Raw genomic sequence first — 23,871 nt, 5'->3', positions numbered from 1 at the left:
CGTTTTTACAGGAGCTCATTTCAAAGACATTTTACAGTCAGTCTGATTGGGCTTTTAGGAGACTGACCATCCTGTGAGCATAAACCTCTTGCAGCTGGCAAGAGATTTTCCCTATCCCAACATATAATTAGCTTGGTCTTGAAAGCTCTTTCTGTCTAGTGGGTCTGAAGGACATGGCTAAGGCATTTATTGGGGTAAACTTTGGCACCTGCCCATATCCATCTTCTAACTAGTCAGAATGACTTTGTAGGTAGCACATAAAACTAGTTCAATAATAGGTTCATTTCATACTGAAAGAGAGTTCTGATATTAGGAGGGATGAAGTTGTAGCAAAGCTTCAAATAAATTGCAAGAAGTGGTTGGCAATGGTGCTGGTTTGGAGCTAAATAGAAATATTATTGTCTGAAAGTGACATGCTGCCTACTTGTCCCTGAAAGCTAATGAGGTTAAGAGAGGGCAGAGAAGCTGCTTCCCCAAGCAACAAGGTGTGCCCTAGTCCATACAGGACTGGCGGCATACAAGACCTCCAAACACTGAGTTTGTGACTGTCTACAAGTCCCTTTTCTTCTGTTACATGTAGACTAAGACTGGTCATTGGCTTGGGTAATCTCTTAGTCCTTTGTATGTAACCCTTAATTCCTCTCTGGAATGACTGCAGAGGGTCAGTGATTGAATTTAGCTCTGCTTTCAGTTAGTTTAGCAGACCTTCAAAAAGAACATAAATATGAAACCAGCACCCCAGAAAGCTGTCATTTTTGTGTCAGATCGGTGTTATAGGTTGTACTTTTGATTTTCAAACATACAAGCTCGCCAGTCTATATTTCAACTATATCTATAAAATCTGGAATTTTCAGAACACATTACAGGATATTGTTCTGGGAAGTAGTGTGTGATTTTTTCATGTTTATCTTGTGCTTGGGTCTTACAGTTGCTTGTGAGTTCAAAGCCCTTCAGAACAGTACATTGACTATGCTGAATTTCTGCTTTGAGAAACAGGTGCAGTCAGCCTGTGTAAAGATTATGCACAACAGCTGTTTAGGAAGAATGTCTTCTCTAATATGTTATAATATGAAAATATACTCTAGTACCATTAGATGTGAGCCATCTTGTAGCTAACAAATTTGATTAAGCAATGAAATAAGTTTTGTTTGCACATTTTGGCAAGAACTGACAAAGTGAGCATATAAAGAATTTCCCTCAAATCTGTAAGCTGAGAAAAATGTCTTAGGAAAGCAAACATTTGAAATACACCCTAAAATGTCTGACAGTATACCCTCTAGAATTTCTGCTCAGATCAATGACTGAGATGCTTGAGAGCACACTCAACATTTTCATAATTCTCCTTTTCCAGGAGAAGTATCTTTTCTGTCAGCTCTGAGGGTTTCTCCACTGAAAAATTCTCTATCTATCTTTATGTGTTATTTTGTGATATTCAGAGTTAAAAATATATTCTTGAGAAAAATAGTTGCCATATGTGCACCTAAGAAACAGTGTGCATTTATTACGTCCCCTATTTTTCACAATCTAAAGACTGAAAAATAAGAAAATATTATTTATTTTTTTCTTTCCTGTTAGATGTCCGCAGAAGAACAATTTATGAATACCACAGGGTGGAGCTACAGATGTCAAAGATTACCAATCTCTCAGCTGTTGAAATGATACCACTTCCAAGTAAGTAAAACATTATATAAGCAGGAGCCAGGTCTAGAAATCATCTATCTCCCTCTCCCTCCCAGCAACACATACACAATTTCAAATATTTTGTTTTATCTGTGGACTTAGAATCACAAACAGATTAATTTATCTTCTCCTAGATTCCCGAATGGATGATGCATTATCCAGTTCATCCTCGTGTATCTCAAGTTAGTTTATAGGTACATAGCTCCCAGTAGGTTTTGAATTAAATTTGTGCCAAATCATTTTTTCAGAAGAATGATTATATTGCCTTTAGATACATTTCCTCAAGAAAAAAGAAAAAAAAAACAAAGAACAACATTCATGCTTGCAATGCAAACATGAATTCTTCTGTGTGCTGTGCATCACATCACGAAGGCATATCCCCAAACAAATGGCTCCAAATATTTTGCAGCTCATCTGGCTCTTTTTTCCAAGGTAAAAACTACATTGCTTAGAAATCCTGGGATTTAAAATGCCAGCTGTACTACTGTAAAAAGAGTAGAAACATCTACTTTTCCTTTTTTTAAATCCAGTTATAGTTCTTGCACATTTTTCTGTCAGTCTTATTATCTGCTTATGTCTGAATGTTAGCAACACCAAAGAACAGCCAGGGAAGAAAGAGATTTAAGGAAACACTTACTATTGAGCAAAAAGATTAAAAATTTAGGAATGAAGCTGAATGAACAGATGTGGAAGTAGGAATATATTTACAAGTGGAATACAAATGGAATACTACAGATGGAATGAACTTTTGTGTATGCAATTGTGCAAAGCATTGTAACAGGCTGGGTTCAGGGTCTTAATTTAGGCATGGTTGAACCTGTTGGCTTCCTAAATATATATTATCAGAAGATACATTCTTATTTTGTGGGTTTTTTTATGTGAAACATATATGAGAATAATGTAATAATTTGTGTCTATCTACATCCCAGCTTGTCTCCAATTTACCAGCTGTGGTCCCTGTGTCACTGCCCAGATTGGTTTCAACTGCAGCTGGTGCAGTAAACTCCAAAGGTAGAGAAAATAATTTATTTTCTTTTTTTGTGTGTCTGTGTGGGTATGGAGCTGTGCTCAAAGGCTATCCAAAACCATTGCCTGCCAGTTATTCAGCATTAAAAGTTTTTTACATTTGGGTTTATAGATATGTGTTAATATGAATATAAATCTCAAGTGTCATCACTAGCAACACATCAGTGTCACATTTCACTTCAACTATTAGGCAAGAATAGTCAAAACAGTTGACTTGGGAGTTAAGCCCTTGTTCTTATTTCTTCAGTCATACTTTAAGTAGACTTTAAGTCATACTTTTGAAGTAGAAAAAGAAGGAGACATCGTAATAAAAATCATATTTTCTCCCTACATCATTGGCTTCATCAAAAATAATTTAACCCCATGGAGATGCAAGGTGTTAGTGTAGCTGTGAAAACTTCCTTGCTAACAGCAGGGAGACCAACACATCCAAACAGTCAGAGTACTTTCCTTTTTAACCTGTCATTACACTTAGTGGGTGCACTGGGTCTCCTCATCCTCTCAGTGACACATGGACCAGGACAGTCAAGTCCATGGCAGGAGTGATTTACATTGTGGAGCAGCTGAAGCACAGCCAGCAAAATGGAAGCTCTGCAACTGCAGCTTCTCAAAAAGTTTTTCACTCACTGATCTTCACTGACCATAATGATGAATTTCATGCCAGTTCTCTGAAACAAAATGCAGTATCATAATGGGCATTCATTGTTGCTGTGCTCTTTAGCTCTAGTGATTAAGTTTAGAAATAATTTGTATGAAATGGATGTATACTGAAACAAGAAAAGGTAATTAACTTTCTAAAATAGTGCAATATTTTGACACCATGTTGTAGAACTGGTAAACAGCTGAAGAACACAGCACAGAAGTAGAAAATTGGAGTCATTTTTATAATGTTTTCTTATGCTACAACTCCTGTAGTAAGTCACTTGAAAAGTGTTCCCCATTTGTTTTGCAAAAACCTTTTTAGTGGAATTAGAGCTAAGACAAATCAAGTAATACAAAGCATACCAAATATATTGAAGAGTAATACTACCTCTAGAAAACTGTTCCAAGCAAGCATGAAGAGTTCTTAGTTGCCTTAGCTGATTCTTTGCTTTCAGCATTGCTTCATCCTCCTCCCATCAATAGATGCTGTAGCATTGAGTTCCTGTTGGCTTTGGTTTGAGCAGGGCCTGTTGCTTTGTGGCCAGTGTTCTCCTTTCTGTTTGGATGAACTCACTTATATTGTAAAATACAGACTGCTTGTGAAGAACAGGTGCAGAAGCCTTCAGATCCTTTTTGTTTCCCTCTAGTTTCCAAACACCTGAGCTTCCTGAGTTCTGAAATTGCTGAGAAATATGTTTTGCTCACTGAGGCACAAATTCACTGTGGAGAACTAAGTTTTATTCTTCAACTTTAGCAGGAGCAGAACCAGCCATGTAGCCACACTGTGTTTCCTTCTGCTCATTTAGGAGCATTTGTGGCTGTCCCCTCACAACTGGCAAGGTGTAATTTACTGCTGAAAAAGCACAGTCTGAACACATCTACTTCTATTCAATTAAAGTTTGAATGAAGAAAACCTTCCTTTTTGTTTTTGCATGTGGAGATCAAAGATGAGCCTACTGTGAGGTAGTCCTACACTGTTTCCCAAAACCAGCTGTCTCCATTCTGCAGCATGGTTGTTCTTTTGACAAGATGCAGCAGGTAGACTGAGTAGTTTTATTGCTATTAATTAGGCCATTACTGATGGTAGTGAGACTGTCACTTCATGCAGATTGTCTTTGGGCATTGTTCGACCACCAGCAAAAGCAGGAACTGGAGAGGATTTCTTAGAAAAAGGATGGATACTGAAAATGAAACTAAGAATATGCTCCTACATGGGAATTTCAGTAGTTTTTAAAAAGTCATACCATACAATTTTTATCTATCAAGATGAGCAATATTCATTCAGGTTTTAGAAAATGGAGAATTGTATATAGAGTCATAAAATAGCTCAGAATGGAAAAGGTCATCCAGACTAACCTCCCACTCAAAGCAGGGCCAGCTTTGAGATCAGACCAGTTTCTTTGTGACTTTGTTCATCTAGGACTTGACCACAGAGGCTGTGGTCCAGTCCCCAGAACACTTTATACAGGATTTTACACTAATCTGTTAGCTTGCCTTTTTCTTCTGGAAACATGGCTTTGATGGATGTCTGCTTCAGTCCTCATTGTCTTTCTTGGCCACTCATCTCCAGTTTCTGAAATGAGTAATTTCAACTATTTCATCTCTATGGAGAAAGAGATCTGAAATAATAAATGGTTAAATATTTTGTGAAAAGAAGCAATTTGCTTTCCAAAATGTGAAAACTGAATATTTATTTGGTTACACTGCAGGATTATTGGGATGAGGAATCATTCTCTCTCAGCTTTGAAAGTTTTTTACCAGTTCTGCATACTCTCTATGGACTTCTAGTCTAGTGCCTCTCTTCCTTTACCTTGCACTTTCTCAGCATGTCTAATCATTTTCAAGAGATAAAAATTTTAAAAAATTGTATTCCATTCTCAGTGGCAATGTCTGGTTCAAAGAAGAGTACTCAGAATCATGTGCTTCTGTACCACATTGTGGTTTTGCTCCCCACAAAAATAAATTTGCTGTGTTAAAATATTCTTTTTGCATGCAATCAAGAAACATTTCCTCAATAGGAAAATCTAATAGCCTGGTTAAAAATCATAAAGGATGGAAAGTTGTTAATTCCTACCTTGCAGTCCTTCAGCTTTTTCTGTATGTCATTGCTCTTCACTCTCCAGCCTTGTAAATCAATGGAGACTTTTATCTCCTCTTATGATACACATTGCTCTGCTGCAGTAGGATAAAATCAGACTGAAAAACCAAGGACAAAGAATTCCATGAAGTATTAACTTAGACATTTCAGAAGCACCTAAAGGACAAAGGAATTAATATTTACGGTCCACTTTCAAATGTGTGCTCATAGGGTATTTTGAAGTAGGAGGAATGCTTAGGAGCAATGCCTGAGTAATTCTTCTCAGTTGCAAATCTGACTGGACACAGTGGTCCAAGAGATGAGAAGCCAAGACTGCCTCTCTTGTCTGCAGGCAAATCCCAGGGTGGGGAAGCCAATTTGTTGCAAAAGGCTGAAGAAGGCTTTGAACTGGCAGTGGTGTGTTTTCAATGTATCAATAATCTCCCGAGAGACCTAGCGCCCAGATTTGTGCAGAGGGAGGATGCCTGTTTGATTCTGAGGGCATTGATAGGTAGTGAGGGTCAGATATGCCTGGAACACACACAGATGTTCTTTCCGTGGTGCCACAGTAGTACTGTGGTGCTCTAAAGTGAGATATTCTTGACCACACAGACTTCCAGGTGGGTAACAAGCTCACACATATCCATTGGGAAACACAGCCTTTTTTCTCAGGTACTTATTACCCCATTTAGCCAGAGAAATGTTACTACCAGGAGCACTATCTTGCATTTAAATTCTTTCCTTGCATTAGTTTTAATCCACATATTTAATCATTCACACAGCAGAGTACAGTTTTGGGGCGGGGGGGGATGTGGGGTGGGGAGAAACCCAAAACTTTATGTAAAACCTTTCACTGCACAAGGAAAACTGACCAGTGTGACCATTGCAGAAAAACTTTACTCCCCAATGTAGGCAGTCTGTGTTGAAATGAAAATAGCTTTATCCTACAACAGTGATTTTTTTTTTCCTACCTGTAACTTCAAACCAGCTGCTGTGCAAGCTCTGCAATGGTTGGAGAGGCAGGTCCATTTTCGATGTGACTGAGGGCCAAATCCTCTATTCCTGCACTCTCTACAAGCTTAAATCACCATTAGTTCTATCATAGGGGTCATCAAACTATCTGGTCTGAAATCCAATATGATGTGTGTCACACAATTTTATCATGACTGAAGCAAAGGCACATCATTTTCCTTTGACTTCAGCAGATGGAGGATCCCCCTAGGAGCTAATTTCTGTTGGAACTATGTATATTTCATAGCTGTTTCACAAGTAAAACTCTTCAAAAGGAGATTAACTATAAATATGTAAGCTAAGATGATATTCTAAGTTACTTCAACACAAGTATCCATGTCCATAAAATGTCTGAAGCACTTTAGCATCTGTCCCATGGAGGTCTCCAGTGGCTGAAACATGGATCACTAGCCCTTCATTATCTCTAACTTCCTGACATGTAAAAATTAGGAGAATTCATTAATGTTAGATTTGTTTATATCAGCTTCTTATGCATCTGAAAATGTCTATATACTCTAGGCACTTGGTATAGCCTGCACATTAGAGATGTCATTTTCTAGAAAGTTTTAAGACCACCTTGCTGTTATTTTATAACTTCAGTTTGTAAAACTTGCTTGCAGATACTGAAGTAGTGAGTTCCCTTGAAAATATTTGAAGTTGATTGTCTAATAAATAAAGATTCCCTAGATACTGATGTTTTTATTTTGATAAACTGCAGGAAAGTCTCAGATTTGGGCAGTGAAATGAAACTGATATTTCAGAGCACATTCTTGCAATCTGTGCATCCTGGAGACTCAGGCTGTGAATGTCTCATACTTCACTTCATCAATACAGGATAAAAGCATCCCCCAGTACCTGCAACATCAGTCAGGTTTGGTGTGGTACCATCACCCCTACACTGAAGATAAGGGAACTGGAGGGCTGTAGTACTAAGGGCAGGAGCTGTAAACAGTTTAAATGATAGCTTTACTCAGCTGTCACTCTTGGAACATATATTCAAATTTTTATATGTTGGAACATATATTCAAAACTGTCTGCCTTATGCCAAGGCTACCCAAAAGACTAACAGCTGAATCCGCGAGGATGCTTTGTTGGCAGACTCACTTGGGTTTTCAAGGGAAGTTACACAGAATAGGAAAGCAGTACTAAAAGCAACTTTTTACCAAATTCTGGACTTAAGTATCTAGGACCAAAACACCTCTAAGGATCCAACACTTTGTATGAGAAAAAAAAAATCTTCAGATGAGTCTAAGCAGGGCTGAGCAGTGAAATGCCTCATGGGAGCCACACGAAGCTTCTCTACTCAGTAAAGGCCTTGACACAACAGTCTGTCAGTGATCAGAGAACCCCCAGAGGCACAGGAGATAAGTGAACACTGGTCCTCTGAAAACAAGTCACCCCTGAAGAATGGCCCACTGGTTGTGGAGGTGTGTAAGCCTGAGCACCTCCTTGCATGTCTCCAGCTCAGACCAGCTCCACTACCGTCAGTCACTGGCTGCCTGGAGACTCAGGATTATCTCCTGGCACTGCTCTCCAGGCAGCTCTGCTGGGGACTTCTCTTGGTCTGAAAAGTGACATTTTGCACTCTTATCCTTAGGAGACTCTGTTTTCCAGAGTAAGCTTTGAATAATGTGATTTGAAATCATACCAGTTTATGGTATTGACCCACAAAGTGCAAACCACCTGGTTGAAAAGTGCCCTGAAAGAGACTGTACTAATTCCAGGACTGAGTGCAGTGATGAGCTAGGGCACTCCATGGACTTTAGGCAGTCATACTGCCCTTGTGTGTATGCACAGATCCCAAAGCTTCTTACACTCTTAAAGCAATTCTGAAGTTTAAAAAATTGAAAGAATCCCATTTGTGGTACATTTTACTTCAATGCTTAGTCCTGTGTGCCAGCAATAGCTCTAGTTGTGTAAATGAACAGGTTATAACTGGGGTTTATGGAATGTGTTCTGAGCAAAGTGAAAAATCAGAAATGTGTCTGGGAACAGTAGCAATAATGTGATTTAAGGCTTGATACTTCTAATCTTTTATTATGATAATCACTATTCCCATCTAAGCAGGTAATAAAGAAACAAGTTGTTTTGCATTCCATGCTGATTAGCTGGAAAGCAGGGAAGGAAGAATCTTTAGGCACCTGCATTTTTTAAGCAAACTTATTACAGTTGAAATATGAAGTGACAGTTTTCCATAGTGTCCTTATAGTAACTGAGATAAAAAAGAATTCCTATTACTTGTCTTCTGAACTTCTGGATAAGTTTGAAAAGTCTTGTTTGTTCTTCTTCCTTTAAAAGGAATTTGGAAACATGTTTACTTAATTTTCAAATGTGAGTTCATGTCTGGAAATTTTTAGTATCAGGAAGAAAAAAAGGATAATGTTTTTTGTTTGTCGGTCTGTATATCCCAATTGGCAAGACCTGTTCTCATTTTTAAAAGTATTGACTCAAATATTGTAGTATTTATAAGTAACAGTTTTATGTAACCTAAAATATTTATCAGCTGAGCAAAGCACCTTCCCTACAGAATTTATAAAACCGTAAACATAATTACTATGCTATCTGACTAGAGAAGCCTCTGGATTTATGAAAGCAAATAATTAAACCCAAATAAGAAACACATAGCTTATTGTTTGATATCTACATTTTCCTCAGCTTTTACACCACACCAAGGGTTGTAGATTCCACTGAAGAGCAGGGAAAGGCAAACCACATCACTGAGCTTGGTGTGATCTGCAAACCCGCAGGGGTTGCCCTTGATCCCATTGTCTGTGCCATTGATGAAGACATTAAGCAGTGCCGGTCCCAGTACAGACCCCTGAGGAATCTCTTGTCGTCAATCTCTGTCAGGACATTGATCCTTTGACCACCACTTTATAGATGCAAATATCTCACCAGTTCCTCATCCACTACCCTAACCAACCACCAAATCTGTATCTCTTCAGTTTAGACAGCGGTGTTGTGAGGAACTGTGCCAGAGCCTTACAGAATTCCAGATAGGCGGCATCCACTGAGCTTCCCTTCTCCACTGACATTAGCACTCCATCATAAAGTCTCAAAGTTGGTTCAAAATGCTGACTTTGAAATACTTCCTCATTTTAACTACTTGAAGTTTTAAGGGTTGTGGGTTTGGTTTTGGTTTTGTTTTTTGATTGCTTTAGGAGTATTTCATAATTCAGTTGCAAATTAAAAGATGGGAGGAAGACTGGCTGGTATATACTCAGGACTTTTTTATCCAAACACTATTTAACTGACAGTAGTGTGCTGTTTATTATTAAATTGGCCACAGTACCTTAGCAATTGAAATACAAAAACAATAAAAAAAAGGCATTTTTGTGGATTAAGTAAACCACCAGAGGGAGCATATATAATCCAATCAATGTAATAGTTTCATTACAAATTACAAGGAAAATCTCATTTTAGATGCTTTTGAAGGGCTAGAGGTTTAATATATAGTGTATTCTGTTAAATATATTTCATTCTATCAACATGTCCGACTTCATGAATTTGCTCATCATACCCCTGCCTCAGACAAAGCAAAAGAAATGTGCCCAGATTGTGTATGTTTGTATGCCACTACAGCTGGAGGGGTTTTCTATGAAAATATAGCTGAGTCCTAACACATGGGTCTTAACAATCAGATTGTTGAATTAGGTCGCATTTACACTAAGATAAATGAAAAGTAATGGCAGTAATGTTTTTCTAACCTGTATACAGTTTCTTTTCCAATTATGAAGCAATCGTATTGCAGACCTGAGAATCAGAAAGTATGGCCCTTTGTCAGAGTTTTCTCTAAAATGCAACATATTTTTCTTTTATTTTAAAAGCTAAATTGAGACAGCAATTGGTCTTTCTAATCTAGTGCAACAAATGTGCCAAGAATAAATGTGTAAATTTGTCAGCCCTGATACATTACTGATAGGAACAATACAATAAGTAGATCTATACTTTATTGAGCAGAAAATTGCTCCACACCTGACTTCTTATACTTTCCAAGGTGCTTGCTCTTAATTTGACATGCTAATTTGCCCTCATGCACTGCAAGAAACTGTTAGGAAATTAGCATTCAATAATTAAGAATTTTGTATGCATGGTAAGCCTGATGGGACTAAAGCAAGAAAAGACAGTGGCACAAAAGTGTTTAACGAACAAAGCATTTTCTCAAACCAGAATGAGCTCAGTGATGGTATTGTTTGATGAAGAAAGCCTCACAAGATTATAGTAATAGATGTTCTCAAGTGGGATGACAGTTCTGTTTAGAAGAGAGCATTAACTTCGATGACCCTGTTGGTACACTTAAAAATAATGGTAAATGGTAATGGTACACTTATAAATGGTAATAATGGTACATATCAGTAAAATGTACATAACAGTACTTTGGAAATAACTGTTAAGGAGCGTAGATGGTCCTGAGCTCACAACATGTTTTTGTTGAAAGTTAGCCTGCAGCCAGAGGAATTTGCAATTCACTGAGAATCTCACATGGATAAATAGCAGATTACTTTTTTTGTAAATTGGTGGACTTTGCTAGTAGCTGGAGTCAGTTGAATTATTGTGGATTTTCTGTGATTCCCTCCAGCACAAATTGTCTGGAATAATTCCTATGATTAATACTAACAAACCTAAAAAGCTCAGTCTCTGAGCAGAAGCTCATTGAACATGCACTAGCTTTCAGGGGCTTCATACAAGTCAGTGCCAGACCAGACCATTCATTCCCCAAGCTTCTTTTCTCTCCACATTCTTCTGCACTGTACTCACTGATGTTCTCAGCAGCTCCATAAAATTATCCTGATCTGAACATTAATAGATTTGATATCTAACCAAGTGAATTTGAATCCTGCTTTCATACAGGAAATAGCCAGTCTTCTTGCAGCTGCAGCATTAGTCACACATATGCATACCTTGCTTTGTTTTCCTGAATAACTCAGAACAGCATGAGGACAACAGTTATGTCCATAACTGATGCAGATTTTTAAGAAGTTCAAGGCTGGGCTATAGAACTTCAAATTATTTCTAGCAAAGGAGCAGAAGATTGCTATAATTCTCATTAGTATGAAATCCTAGTATTTCTGTTAAAATATTTTCTATTAAATTCTGGACCTGAAGATAGGGAAGCATTTTGAAGATTCTTGATCTAGATGTAATATTACTATTCTATATATGTATTTCTTACAATATCATTTACTTTTCAAAATTTGAGATTGCACCTGATTGTAGAAAGGTGACACTGACCCATGAGATTGTAGAAAGGTGACACTCACCTGTGAAAGAGTTCCACGGATGTGATTTATACGTATACTAGACATTTTAAGAAACTTGACTCAGGCTGGTAGTCATCATTCTGTGTGTGATAGGCTGTCTCTCTCTCGTGGGTTCCTACACAAGACTTTATAGACTTTCTGATTCCAAAATAAATGCCTCAAATTGTCATCTACCATAATGATTGGACTTTAATTGTATAATACAAAGAATGCAAGGGACATTCAAATTCAAATTTCAAATAACACAGACTTTTCTGATAACAAATTAAAATGCATAGTAGCTCTGCATTAAATAAATTGCAATACAAAGTGGTTAGTATGATAATTTTCATGATACATGATATGTGAAATGTGAAATACAGGTAGATGATGAATAGATTAATACAGAAGACAAATGAGAAAAATGAGAAAAAACTATTTTTGTTACTTAGACACAATTAGAAAAATTAGAAAAAACTATGTTTGTTACTTAGACACAAGACACAATGCTGAGAGGGACGTTACCACATAAGGCAAAAACTGTTCCTGCTTTACCTGCATTCAGAGAAAGAGCTTCAAGATTTTGATATGTTCAGATAGGAACCACAGCTGTATGAAGCCATGTTCAAAGACAGAGGAACTCAGGGTCACAGACTTCTCTTTTGTTGTCTCACTATAATGTATTGTACCAAAAAACAATGAGATGATTTAACACCATGTCTACAGCATCATTTCTACTCTACTTAGGTTATCTTCTTGACACAGGCCGTTTCTTCCATTTCTTGTTGTGGGTAAAGTCCCAAATTATATCTTTTTCACACCTCCGAAATTTGCTACATTTTCCTTAACCTAACTAACATTAATTTGCAAGTGTTATCTTTATTTGCTAAACTACTGGTATTTTTATCCAGTTCTCTCTCTGTTGACTATTATGTGTATTTCTTTATACTATTTTGTGCTGACTACTAGTCCTGTGCTACTGAAAGAGTCATAAGTGAGCTGACCATCTTCCACCAATGGAAACAGTGGATTCTAAAATAGCTCATGGTCGCTTCTCTAACCATGTATGGCAGGATATATGCTTTGACTTCGAACATATTAGAACATCAAAGTTCTAATATGAAAGTTAAAGGGAATAAAAACCAAACATGATTTGGTTCTTAGTTTCTCGAGAGCTCTTAGGCCCCACACCAGCAGTTTCTGAGCCAAATATATGATGAAACTAACTAGTTTTTCTAGTCCTAACTGAATTTGTAATCAAAAAAGGACAGGATAGAGCTATAACAGGATAATTCCATTATCCATCATTGCTCATTTCGCAATGCTTTTATGCATTGCTGTACATAGAGCAGTGCTACTGCTATTTTGCACTGTATCTTATCTTCTCTACCAATGGCCTGAAATAAATCAACTGTACTGCTTACAATAGATGAACAAATTGGACATTTTTTCTGTCCCAAAAATTATGTATTAGAAAATGCACAAATTTGGCCAACCCAAGTTTTATGACTTTAGGATGATTTTTTTTTAATAGAAAAAGGTCTATAAAAATGGATTAGTAAAAAATATTGATTCTGTAGTAGGTTCATTCTGTCTTGTAGACCCTCTCAGTAGAATAATTTAGTGAGGGACAATATACTAGATTTCTTTCCTATCATGTCTGAGATGGACTTAATTTGTAGTTCCAAACTCCTTCCTTGATGAACAGAGAATTGTATGTTCCAAGAAATACTTGCTGGATAACTTTTATCAAATATTTGAATGTTCATGAGATTCATGTATTTCAGAAGCTATATACCGCCTACCCATTGTAGCCTAAATTGTTGGCCTAGACAGAGTTTTCTCAACTGGTCCCCTTCAACTGAGAACAAAGCATTTCAGGAATGCCAAAACACACGACACATCCGTGGAAACAAGCAGCCCACATTATCACACCTGACTCTAGGATAATTTTTAGGATGAATGTTAATCTCCTTTTTTGGAAGCATTAGATTTTTTTCCTTTCATATAAGCATCCAACCCACTGCATTAGCATGGAGAAATCTATCTTCCACCAATTTTTTATGATCACTCCTAATTTCTTTTGGTCTCATTACAAGGGAAATAAATAAAACAAGGAAAAATAAATAAATAAAATAAGTCAAGTGGTTTTTAATGGAATCAACCAAGATTTTTTAATGGAAAGTTTTTTGCACTTTATCAAATTTTCTTTTTCTTATGTTTCATTGAAATATAATGCAGAATGGTAGCCCCAGTCACTTTTACAAGCATAGTTCATCTTCTCATACAAAGTATCACTTTACATAGGATTGCAAATTAAGCACAGCCTGGGAAGCTTCCTGGGCATTGTAAAACAATTGTATGAGTCCCTAAAACAGTTGTGATGTTTCCTGTTGTGATTTCAGTCCATGCCCAGGAGCACTGTCCAGAACGGTTCCCAGGCATGGTGCAGGAATTGGACTGTTCCAAAGGTTATTCCCAGCTGGCTATTTATGTGCAGCCTCCTCCTTTTCAAGGCTGAGAGAGTTTGCTTCTTCAGGCATAGGCCATTGTGTGCCAGCAGTCTTCAGTGCCAAACATTTCTGGTCATGTTTATTTTACTGCTGTGGACAGAATTATCACAATTGCCTTAATTGCTTTCCAGAAGTGCTAACCTCTTATGGTTGTACTCCTCAATATAAACTGAGCATCACTGAGATCATATTTGCCTCACAGCCTCCTAGATATCATTCTGTAATGAAGTACCATGAATGAGAAGTCTATTTTTTAAGCATATTTTAAACTTTACGTATTACTAAACACGAAATACTTGTCAAAAGTTTTTATTTAAACAAATCTGAAATTCATATGTCTCTTCATAAATTTTGGATTATCTGAGATTAGGACCACCTCAAGCAAACTGCTTCATTTCCCAATACAGTCTTCTCAATCTTTCCAGTCATGTAAACTCAGGAATTCTCTAACATGTTCTTGTAGAAGATATTCCCAGCTTAGGGAAATAAATTAAATTTTATGAGTACACTTCCTTAAATGTCATCGTTAGTTCCCACTCTGTTCAGGTCTATTAACTCTTCCAATATCTGTGTTATCATAATGCATTAATGAAATCACTGGATATCACAACAAATATCAATATGTACCATTAATTAAGTAACTGAGGTGCTCCTGCTGTTCTGTAATTCATTTGTAATCTCTTTTGGTCCTGCTCAATGTTGACTTCAGAATCAGATTCACTTTTAGAATAAAAAATGGACACAATTAAGATACTATTTTGGGACAAAAAATAGCTTTCTAAACTTTAAGTTGCTTTGAACATAACCAGTTACAGGATGATTCCCGTCCTTCCTTGTTTTGCCCTCTGTCTGAAGAGTTCACTGAGTTTTAACAGAGGGTGTGTTTCTTAGCCCTAATTCACATACTTTTATCAGCATATAAGCATTGGATTATGCAGAGTGAGTTTAGCACTCTTTGCCTGTCGTAGCTCCTGCTTCCTTTCAGTTCTTACTCTTTTTAGAGTTGTGAATGAGCCGTAGCAGGGGCAGTAACCTAGCACTAACCAAACCAATGCTGCAATTCTCCTTCTAGCAGCTCAGCTGCTGCTGCCCACTAGTACTGAACCAGCCATGGTGTGCACTGTATGATTACTGGGGGTTCATGTGTGACAGCAGACATGTGGACAGCCCTTTTCATACTGTCTCCAGGCAGCAGGTCATTTTTATCCTGTCACAAGGACTCTACTAGTTGTTAATGTTATCGGTGTGAGTTTTTTAAAAGGAATAAAATCCCAATCAAAGTGCCTGAATAAAAAAGAGAGCATGGGCAATGTGTGAATGAAATCTGTGCCTTGGTACACACCACCTGAGACTTGATGTTTTTCAATTTAGTTCCCAGTTCTACCATTCATATGTCTGTGAGTACTATGGGACACACAGAAGCTGTGAAATAGTGCATGCTCATCTGGTTTTCAGAAAATCTGGGCTTAATTCTAGGTTCTGTAACAAATTCTGTGTTATCTCAGCTGATCATTCCATGTCTCCTATGTCCTGTTTCCTTCTCTCTAAAGTGGAAAATTTTCTCCAAAGGCAACTTTCGTATTTTTTATTTTAAAAATGAGACTAAATCAATGGATATGCAACACTAACTGTAATTCTGAGATAGTGTAACCTGCATATTCAAGGGTAGAAAATGGTTCAGACAATCATGTTAGAAAGAAGAGCTAAGTTGTGTTTTTTAGGATCGCTAAACAGAATGTAAAGTACATCCAGTTGTACTTCAGAGCTGTTTCCATCAAACCCTGAGAAATTACTTATGTGCCAAACATGTAGTAATGCTAACAGATGAATTCTCTGCTAACTTTGGTTGCTATTCACTCTTTATACCCACTTTGTGCAGGTACAAATGCACAAAGTCAAAGCAGTGGCAACTGTAATCTAGTATGAGGGACTAATCTCAGTGTGGCTCCTTCCCAGAGAACACATTTGATATAAGTTTCTGCTGATTCTGTTGGAAATGCCAGCACCATAATCTCATAAATTTGACTCTAGGGTCCTCCTCTTACACTATCTTTTTTCCTTCTAACTGTTCAAAGTAGAGCCTTTAGCAAAAGCATATTTTTTATTTTTTATCTTCTTTTCAGCATGTTTCCTTTATTGTTGTAACTGACATTAAGTTTATTGAAAATATCCTCCTATTCTTCTTTAATCAGAACTCTGCCAAGTCTCACTTTAACCACAATTTGATCTTTTTCTTTCTAGTGGAATTGAAAACAAAACTCACTTCTTTTATCCCACTTTTATTCTTAGCCTCTTTCAACAGAAAGAATTCCCTATGGGAGTCTTTATTTTCTACTGCCTATTCAAATGTTGTGTTAGAGTTACAAATATTGAGGCTTATGCATGTTCAGTCGTTTTCTGTAAAATAATAGCTTGGATTTTAACATATTTCCTTCTATGTTTACTTGGTATTTCAGGAGTATTTTACGCAACATGTAGCTATATTTTTCCAGCTTTCCATCCCATAAAACTGTGGAACCATTGTCATCCTGAAGATTGACTGCTGAACTTTGTTCCACTCTGATCATCCTTATAATTACCTGAATGTTTTAAATTTTGAGCAGAGCACAATGTTAAAACAGTGGTGGAATTCAGTGTTGCATCAACTATTAATTATGCCTTTGTAACATCCAAATTTTTTATAAACATTAAAATAGTACAGGCTGATTTTAGTTTCAAATCCTTGTATTCAGCTAGTCAGATATTTTTATTTTACAAGAGCAAGATGGGAGCAAATCCTCTTCTGACTAATCAAATTTTCCTCCTGTTCTGAAGTACAGCAATATTTAAGTAAAGGATAAATACAGAGAATATATTTATGCTAGAATTCAGATATATTATCAGGACTACTAAGCTGAGTGATAAGTACCAATGCTATTTGAATACCTTATAAATGCATACCATAGTCACTCACAGTGACACTTCACGTGAACTTCATAAGCATTTTGAGCTGTGATTAAGTTTTGCATTTAAAAGTGGAAAATAACAAAGGAAGGAAAATTCAGTCTTTCCCCAGACAGCACAGTGTGGCAAGAAAGTGAACAGTGAAGGAAACAAATTGGAGCCTGCTCTGTTGTAAAGAGAGGCAAAACCAGACCAAGTACAAAGATAAATTTTTTTTCCTCCAAAAATCATTCTAAAATTAGAGTTACTTTTCAGCTGGACAGACACGAGGTTTCATGATGTTTTTTAATATTGTATTTATAATTATTTTTTACTTCCTATCTCACCTTGGAAAGAAATTCCACTTTAAAATGTTCTAATTCTTCTTTTAGTAATTCAAACATCCTAGCAACTGTCTTAATCCTTTCATAATTTGATGGTCCTTCCTTAATGGTTGAATTCAGAAAAGAGTTCTGCCTCTTCAATTTTCTATTTAATTTTCCAGATTAACCTTTTATTTAGCTGAATTAATAAACCTTTTAACTGAGCTAAATCATTACATGGTATTTACAAAATCATTTCAGATTTCTGGAATGCCTTTTATTTCCAAAAATCTGCTCTTTACATGCTCTTACAGAGCCAAAAAACTAGGAAATTATTGGTTTAAATTACATGTGCTGTGCATTTCAATGCTTTTGATTGTCATACTCCAGCTCAACCTAATGAAAAGGTTTTTCCATCCCGACTTTGCCCCTTTTCTTCCAAATTATTTTCCATTATGTTTCTAGCTTTTACAAGTTAAACCTTGATGAATTTTCTGTATTCAGGTTTCTCATTTATCATCATCATCATCATCATCATCATTAATCCTCATTGAACTCTCTTTAAGAAAAGAAGCAAAGCATTTCATGTCCTGCACTGAGTGGACACTTCTTGTCATTCAAGTATTCTCTGCCAAATAAAGGTAAATGGCATTTGGTAAAGAGGATGGCATCTTCAGCTCCTTTCTGGCTACATACAGTTCGCTGAATGGATTCTGACAGCTTTCTTGTTACTCAGGCTGAGTTCCATTAGTAGCTATATGTGTAGAGACATTCATTCTCCCTTTCCCCCCTGAACCAGTACTCCAGAGCTCCACACAAATCCTGAAATTCCTTGCTATTCATAAATGTCCCTATTTTCATTTCCTGGAACATCTTTATTCTTGCTTTCCTAGGAGCTGAGTTCGGGCGTCACTTGAAAATGAAGTTGTTATAAAATAGCCGTGTTGACAGATGGCATAAACAGCGCAGCAAATCAAATCTGCTCCAATGTTTTAATGGCAACAGGGAATTATCACCATGCCACTAAATTAAGGTCTTAAAAAAGCAGTCAGTAAAGCGGGTGCTGCACAGAAATTACAGTTTCCAGAACTCTGACTCAATGAGGCAGCAACAATAGTGGCTTCCATGGCTGACATGCAGTAATATATGCCTCAAAGGAAGTTCACAAACAGGTTTGCCAGGAGACTATCTGGTCCCTGATAAAGCTGCTTTCTGATAATATTGTTTGGACTCACTATGCATCAGTGGAAAATGTTAAATAAGCAGTGCCCAGTGTTTAATATACTTTTTTTAAGAAAGGGTCTTCTCAAGACTGGCTCACATGTTTGAAAGAGCCATTCCATGTCCTTGAGTGTTACATGCAATTTTTGGTGGTGGGTTAATTCCTAGTGAAAAAAAAAAAATAACCCCAGAAATGTTACTCACCTCTGTAATTAATTAGTTTATAAGAAAAGACTTAAGAACTGTAAGTGAGTGCACCTGGGATACATTTTTATTCATTTAATTTTTAGAGCCTTAAATTTGACACCATTTAGATATAAGATAAAATCTAGGTTTGTTTAATCCCTACTAGCTCTAAGTGCACTGGGTTGAATGAGCATAGATATGCAACAGCAGTAACTGCCTCAAGTGGAGGAATTTATGGAGTGGCTTGATTTCATGTCTAAATATTTGGCTTGGTTTTCTGATGTACTGAATATCCTCAAAACCATTTGAGCCAGAGCAGTATGAATAAAATGTAATGGATTTATGAGTTTTCAGTACATCTGAAAAATCTGTGCAGTCCTGCTTAGAAATGGGCACAGAATTTGCTAATGAAGTTCTTCAAATTTTTAAGAAATGTAGGGGAGAGTGAAAAAAAAAAAAAAAAGTTCTATTCGTACCTGGAATACCATGTTATCATTTCTTTCTGCTTAGTGAAGTTTTTCTGGTTCTTTCTAACATTCACAGGGACAGAACACCACAGAGATGGAGAAGCAGTACTGAGCTGCCAACATAGTACTGATTCACTCACAGTTCAGCAAGAAAACACTTTTTGAGTGGTCTTTATTCATAGAATGATTTGTGTTGAAGGGACCTTTAAAGATTACCCCGAGCAGCCCCCCTGACATGGGCAGGAACGTCTTGCAGTAGATGCTCAAAGCCCCATCCAACCAGACCTTGAACACTTCCAACAATGGGACATTCACGATTTCTCTTGACAATCTATTCTAGTGACTCACCATCATCGCTGTGAAAAACTTCTTCCTTATATCCAATATTAGTCTATTCTCTTTCAATTTAAAACCATTTACCCATGTTCTGTCACTGCAAGCTTTGATAAAAGGTCTCTCTCCATCTTTCTTACAAGCTCCCTTTAAGTGTGGACAGCCTGTATAGGGTTTTCCTGGAGCCTTATCTTCTCCAGGCTGAACAACCCAAATTCCCTCAGCCTGTCTTCATAAGAGAAGTGCTCCAGCCCTGTGATCAACTTTGTGGCTCTCTGGACTGCTCCCGCATGTCAATGTTCTTCCTATGTTAGAGGCCTCATGCATTGGGAAGGAAATATCTGTACTTCTCTAAAATACATTTTTGGTTTGAACATTTCTCTATTAATGGCAATGTGTTTTTGGAGAAGCCAGTTGCTACAGAGCGTGAGAAAATTGGCACCTGTTAGTGTTGGGGTATTTCTTTTAGTAATATTGCAAATGATGCAATGTGGTATGCAGTGCAGGTATAACAACAGAATGAACATTTTTCTCAAAATCTTTTCTCAAAAACATTGTAGATTCTGCTCAGAATAATTATATGGAGATTTTTCTTACCCCAAGTGTGTTGTTAACATTGTTTACATCTCCTTGTAACATCCTCTCCTACTATAAAAATAATTATGGTGTTCCATTTTTCCAAATGAACTGTTCCCTTGCTTGAAGTAGGTAGTACTTGACATGTCTTGTTATCTTTCAATTCTTTGTAAACAGAAAAAGGACCCTGAAATACAGCTAACCATAACAGTGCCTTATTTGCTTGCCTAGTCTTATTAAAAGACAGCAAAAAGTTGTTTTTTATACATTCAGGTAAGTTATGCCCATGGGTGCCAAATGACATCACCCTGTCTCATAACAAAATACTGCAGAAAATGAGTGAAGAAACCAAAACCAAACCCTCCAAAATAAAATCATCCTAGCTGGCAAGAATCTCCTTCAAAGCTGAACACAGTGGTTTAGTTATTTGCTTGCCATTCTAATAATGCTTTCTGCTTGTAGTGCTACCTGTTGTCTAGGAAACACAAACTTATTCTACAGTCACTGATACTCTTGAGAGATGGGGATTTCCAGGGGAATCATTACATTAAAGTGTTACAAGTTCCTTAAAAATTTCTTTGTTACATACAGCAAAAGACAAGGGATATTGCAAACAGGTAATTAAACTCACCTAATTTCATAAGAAATATGCATGCAATTTAAGTTTTCTGCATCTAGAGAGGAGGGAGAAGCAGCTGTACAGTGTTCTCTATTTGTCACAGAGAGGGTTCAGAGGAGCTGTGAACATTGATCAAATGGCATTATATGTGTATCTTGATGTCTCTGAGTACTTTGCTTGATAAACCCAGTGACTGGTTCACTGCATCCTTTGTGGGATTAAATTTTCCTGGCTAAGTCTATTAATTAATAGCTAATAATAGATTAATTAAATAATTAAACTAATTTACATCAATATAGCTGACATCAAACTTAAAAAATATATGGGTCAGTGGCATCTTAAGAATAATATTCAGCGGAAGGTAGATATTCCTATCTAAAAATGGTAAATTAATTTTAAAAACTAAAATAAAGCCTCATTCATTGAAACACCTTTCACTAAAGTGGATTAAAGGAGTGACTCATATTGTAAGCCAAAGCATCTTGAATGAAAGTGATACTATATAAAACATGGATTTTAAATCACATCATTTACTTATTCTTTCTGTCACTCTCTTCTGTTCCTCTCCCTTCCTTTATGCTTTTTTTTTTTTTTTTTTTTTTCCTTTTTCCACCTGGAAAATTTCTTTTTCATCTTTTAAAGATGCCTGGATTTTAAATCACATCATTTACTTATTCTTTCTGTCACTCTCTTCTGTTCCTCTCTCTTCCTTTATGCTTTTTTTTTTCTCCTATTTCCATCTGGAAAACTTCTATTTCATCATTTAAAGATGCTCCAGTGGATTTGATCGTCACCGGCAAGATTGGGTAGACAGTGGCTGCCCTGAAGAGGTATGTGAGTAGTTTACATCCTCAGCCCATCAGAGGCAATTTATGTAGGTATGATGTTTTTGTTTAAATTATTCAGATCATAAAGAATGGTTTCAAGGCCAAAGAAATACTATATTTATCCTTCAGGGGAAATCCCATAAGGCATTACAAAGAAGAACAATCTGAGCAGTTTCACTCCCAATTTGAGGGAATAAAATGGACAAAAATTAAAATTTTGTCTTTGGGAAAACACTTCAATTAAACAAAACCCCCCAAAAAACCTAGAAAGCCTCCTCCAAAATAGTGTCCCTGTGCTTATTTTCTTTTAGATCTCTGACTTTTGCCAGAAAAAGGGAAGAAACAGTGATACTTCTTATTTCAGAAAATCTTTTGCAAGAGTAGCCTCAATTGAAAAGCAGACATTGCATTTTGGTTATGAAATCTGGCCAAATGATTTAGTAAAGAAGAAATTACACAGATGAATTCAAAGAGATAAAATAAAAATAGTAATTTAAACAAAAATTTAAAAGCCCTCACGTAACCAGCCTACATGGCATTTTGATTTCTTCTCATGGAGATGCCGTGAGAGGATGAAAAAGATAGCTGACTGTGGTAGTGGTGGATTGTCAAACACAGACCATAACCCTCTTCTGAAAGTTATCTGGGGTACTCCTAGACCAGAGAAGTTAATTTTCAATAAACATTTATAAATATGTTGATGATTATTGATGATGATGATGATGATTATTGATGATGATGTCTTTACAGTTTAAAAGCCCGTTTACAAGCACTTTTAGTTTGAGATTTGGGGGGTTTTTTCATTTTCTTATTTTTTTCCATGTTGGGATTGTGGTAATAGGAACAAATTAATTTATGGCACTTTTAATCTTCATAAAAAAAGAAGATAGCCATAAAAAAGCAATTATTTTTCCATTTTTGCTGAACAGGCTAAATATCCTCATGAGTTTCAGCAACATAGGCCTTCTGAAATGTCAGGTGAAACCCAGGGCAAAACATAGCCCCAGGTGTCTAGCGAGAAAAGCACATTCTGTTTTATTTTCAGTAGAAGCAAAGAGAAGTAATGCTATAAATCCATATTAATGGAAGAATTTTTTTTTTTTTTTTGTATCTGTAATTGCAAAATAACTGCAACCTACATACTGCCTTATTACCTGGCCTTGAAGCTTCGGATTTGCAGTTTGTCACCAGCTGATTTGAAAGCAAAATTTTTGAGCTGTTTATTATCTGTGGAGGGCAACCTTTTCAAGAACATAGGATTAAAGTTATTGGAAGCATGTGTTATTATAGTGCACAGTCCTTGTATTGCTTTAATCCAGATTACAATTAGCTAGGATTCAGTTGTGCTTTCAAATTAAGATATCAAAAACCTTCTTTCTGCAGGACATTAGCATTCCCTTCTGCTTCTCCTTTATTGTTTCAGTCCAGCATGTTCTCCAAGGTTTAGTCAATGATCTGAGAATAAATTATCAATACACTAAGTGTATCTGAGAAATTAATTGTTTAATTTGCACAGTTTTGGGCAACTTGGTAGCAGTTGACTGTCCAGCTTTTAGGTTCTGTGGAGTAGAAGCAACAGCTTGCTTGGCATCCTCCAGAATTATGCCTGAGCTGACTGCTAGAGTTGCCAGAAGGATCAATAATTAGCACACAATGGTTAGTTTTAGATGCTTCACTCAAGAGGATAAATAATGAGGATTCTCATAGTAAGGTTTTTTATTTTTAATATAGATTTTGAGCTAAATTTCAACTAAATTACATCAGTGAAATTAAAGTATTTTTTAAGAAAAATACAAAGAAATGTAAAGAATAATTATCCTACAGGTACTGATACATTTCTGTAATAAATAGTTTTGAGTAAAAAAAAGAATGATAAAATATCTGTGAATATTAAAAGACAATGCCCACGGGGTTTTGACAGCCAGATCTCAATAAAATGAAATAAAGGTTTGCATGACTCCACTTCTCATTAAAATGAATGGGGGACAGCAGGAGTTAGACGCAGTTCCCATATTTGCTAAAAGATAATTGGATGTATTTTCCTGCAAAACTGTGTGAACCATAAAGGAAATTATTCATTGCATCTTCAGACTTTTAAAAATGTCCAGAACTTGGGAGAAAAAAAAAAAAAAAAAAGAGCAAGCAGACTCCATATTTGTATAAAAATATTTGCCTGTGCAAATAAATATTTATTATTTGATAGTGACT

General features: G+C 36.5%; 1 protein-coding gene across 1 annotated transcript in view; it reads left to right on the top strand.

Moving 5' to 3' along the window:
* The window catches only part of PLXDC2 (plexin domain containing 2), a 249,294-nt gene that overhangs the window by 194,305 nt on the left and 31,118 nt on the right, over positions 1-23,871 (top strand). The window contains exons 8-10 of the mRNA XM_041488579.1: positions 1,576-1,671; positions 2,610-2,691; positions 21,606-21,666. Coding sequence (XP_041344513.1) covers positions 1,576-1,671; positions 2,610-2,691; positions 21,606-21,666 — 239 coding nt within the window. The remainder of the gene's footprint in view (positions 1-1,575; positions 1,672-2,609; positions 2,692-21,605; positions 21,667-23,871) is intronic.

Source organism: Pyrgilauda ruficollis, unplaced genomic scaffold (genome assembly GCF_017590135.1).
Source record: "Pyrgilauda ruficollis isolate IOZ18807 unplaced genomic scaffold, ASM1759013v1 scaffold12, whole genome shotgun sequence".
Taxonomy (NCBI): Eukaryota; Metazoa; Chordata; class Aves; order Passeriformes; family Passeridae; genus Pyrgilauda; species Pyrgilauda ruficollis.
Note: the sequence above shows the minus strand (reverse complement) of the source record. Positions and strands in the feature narration are given on the sequence as shown.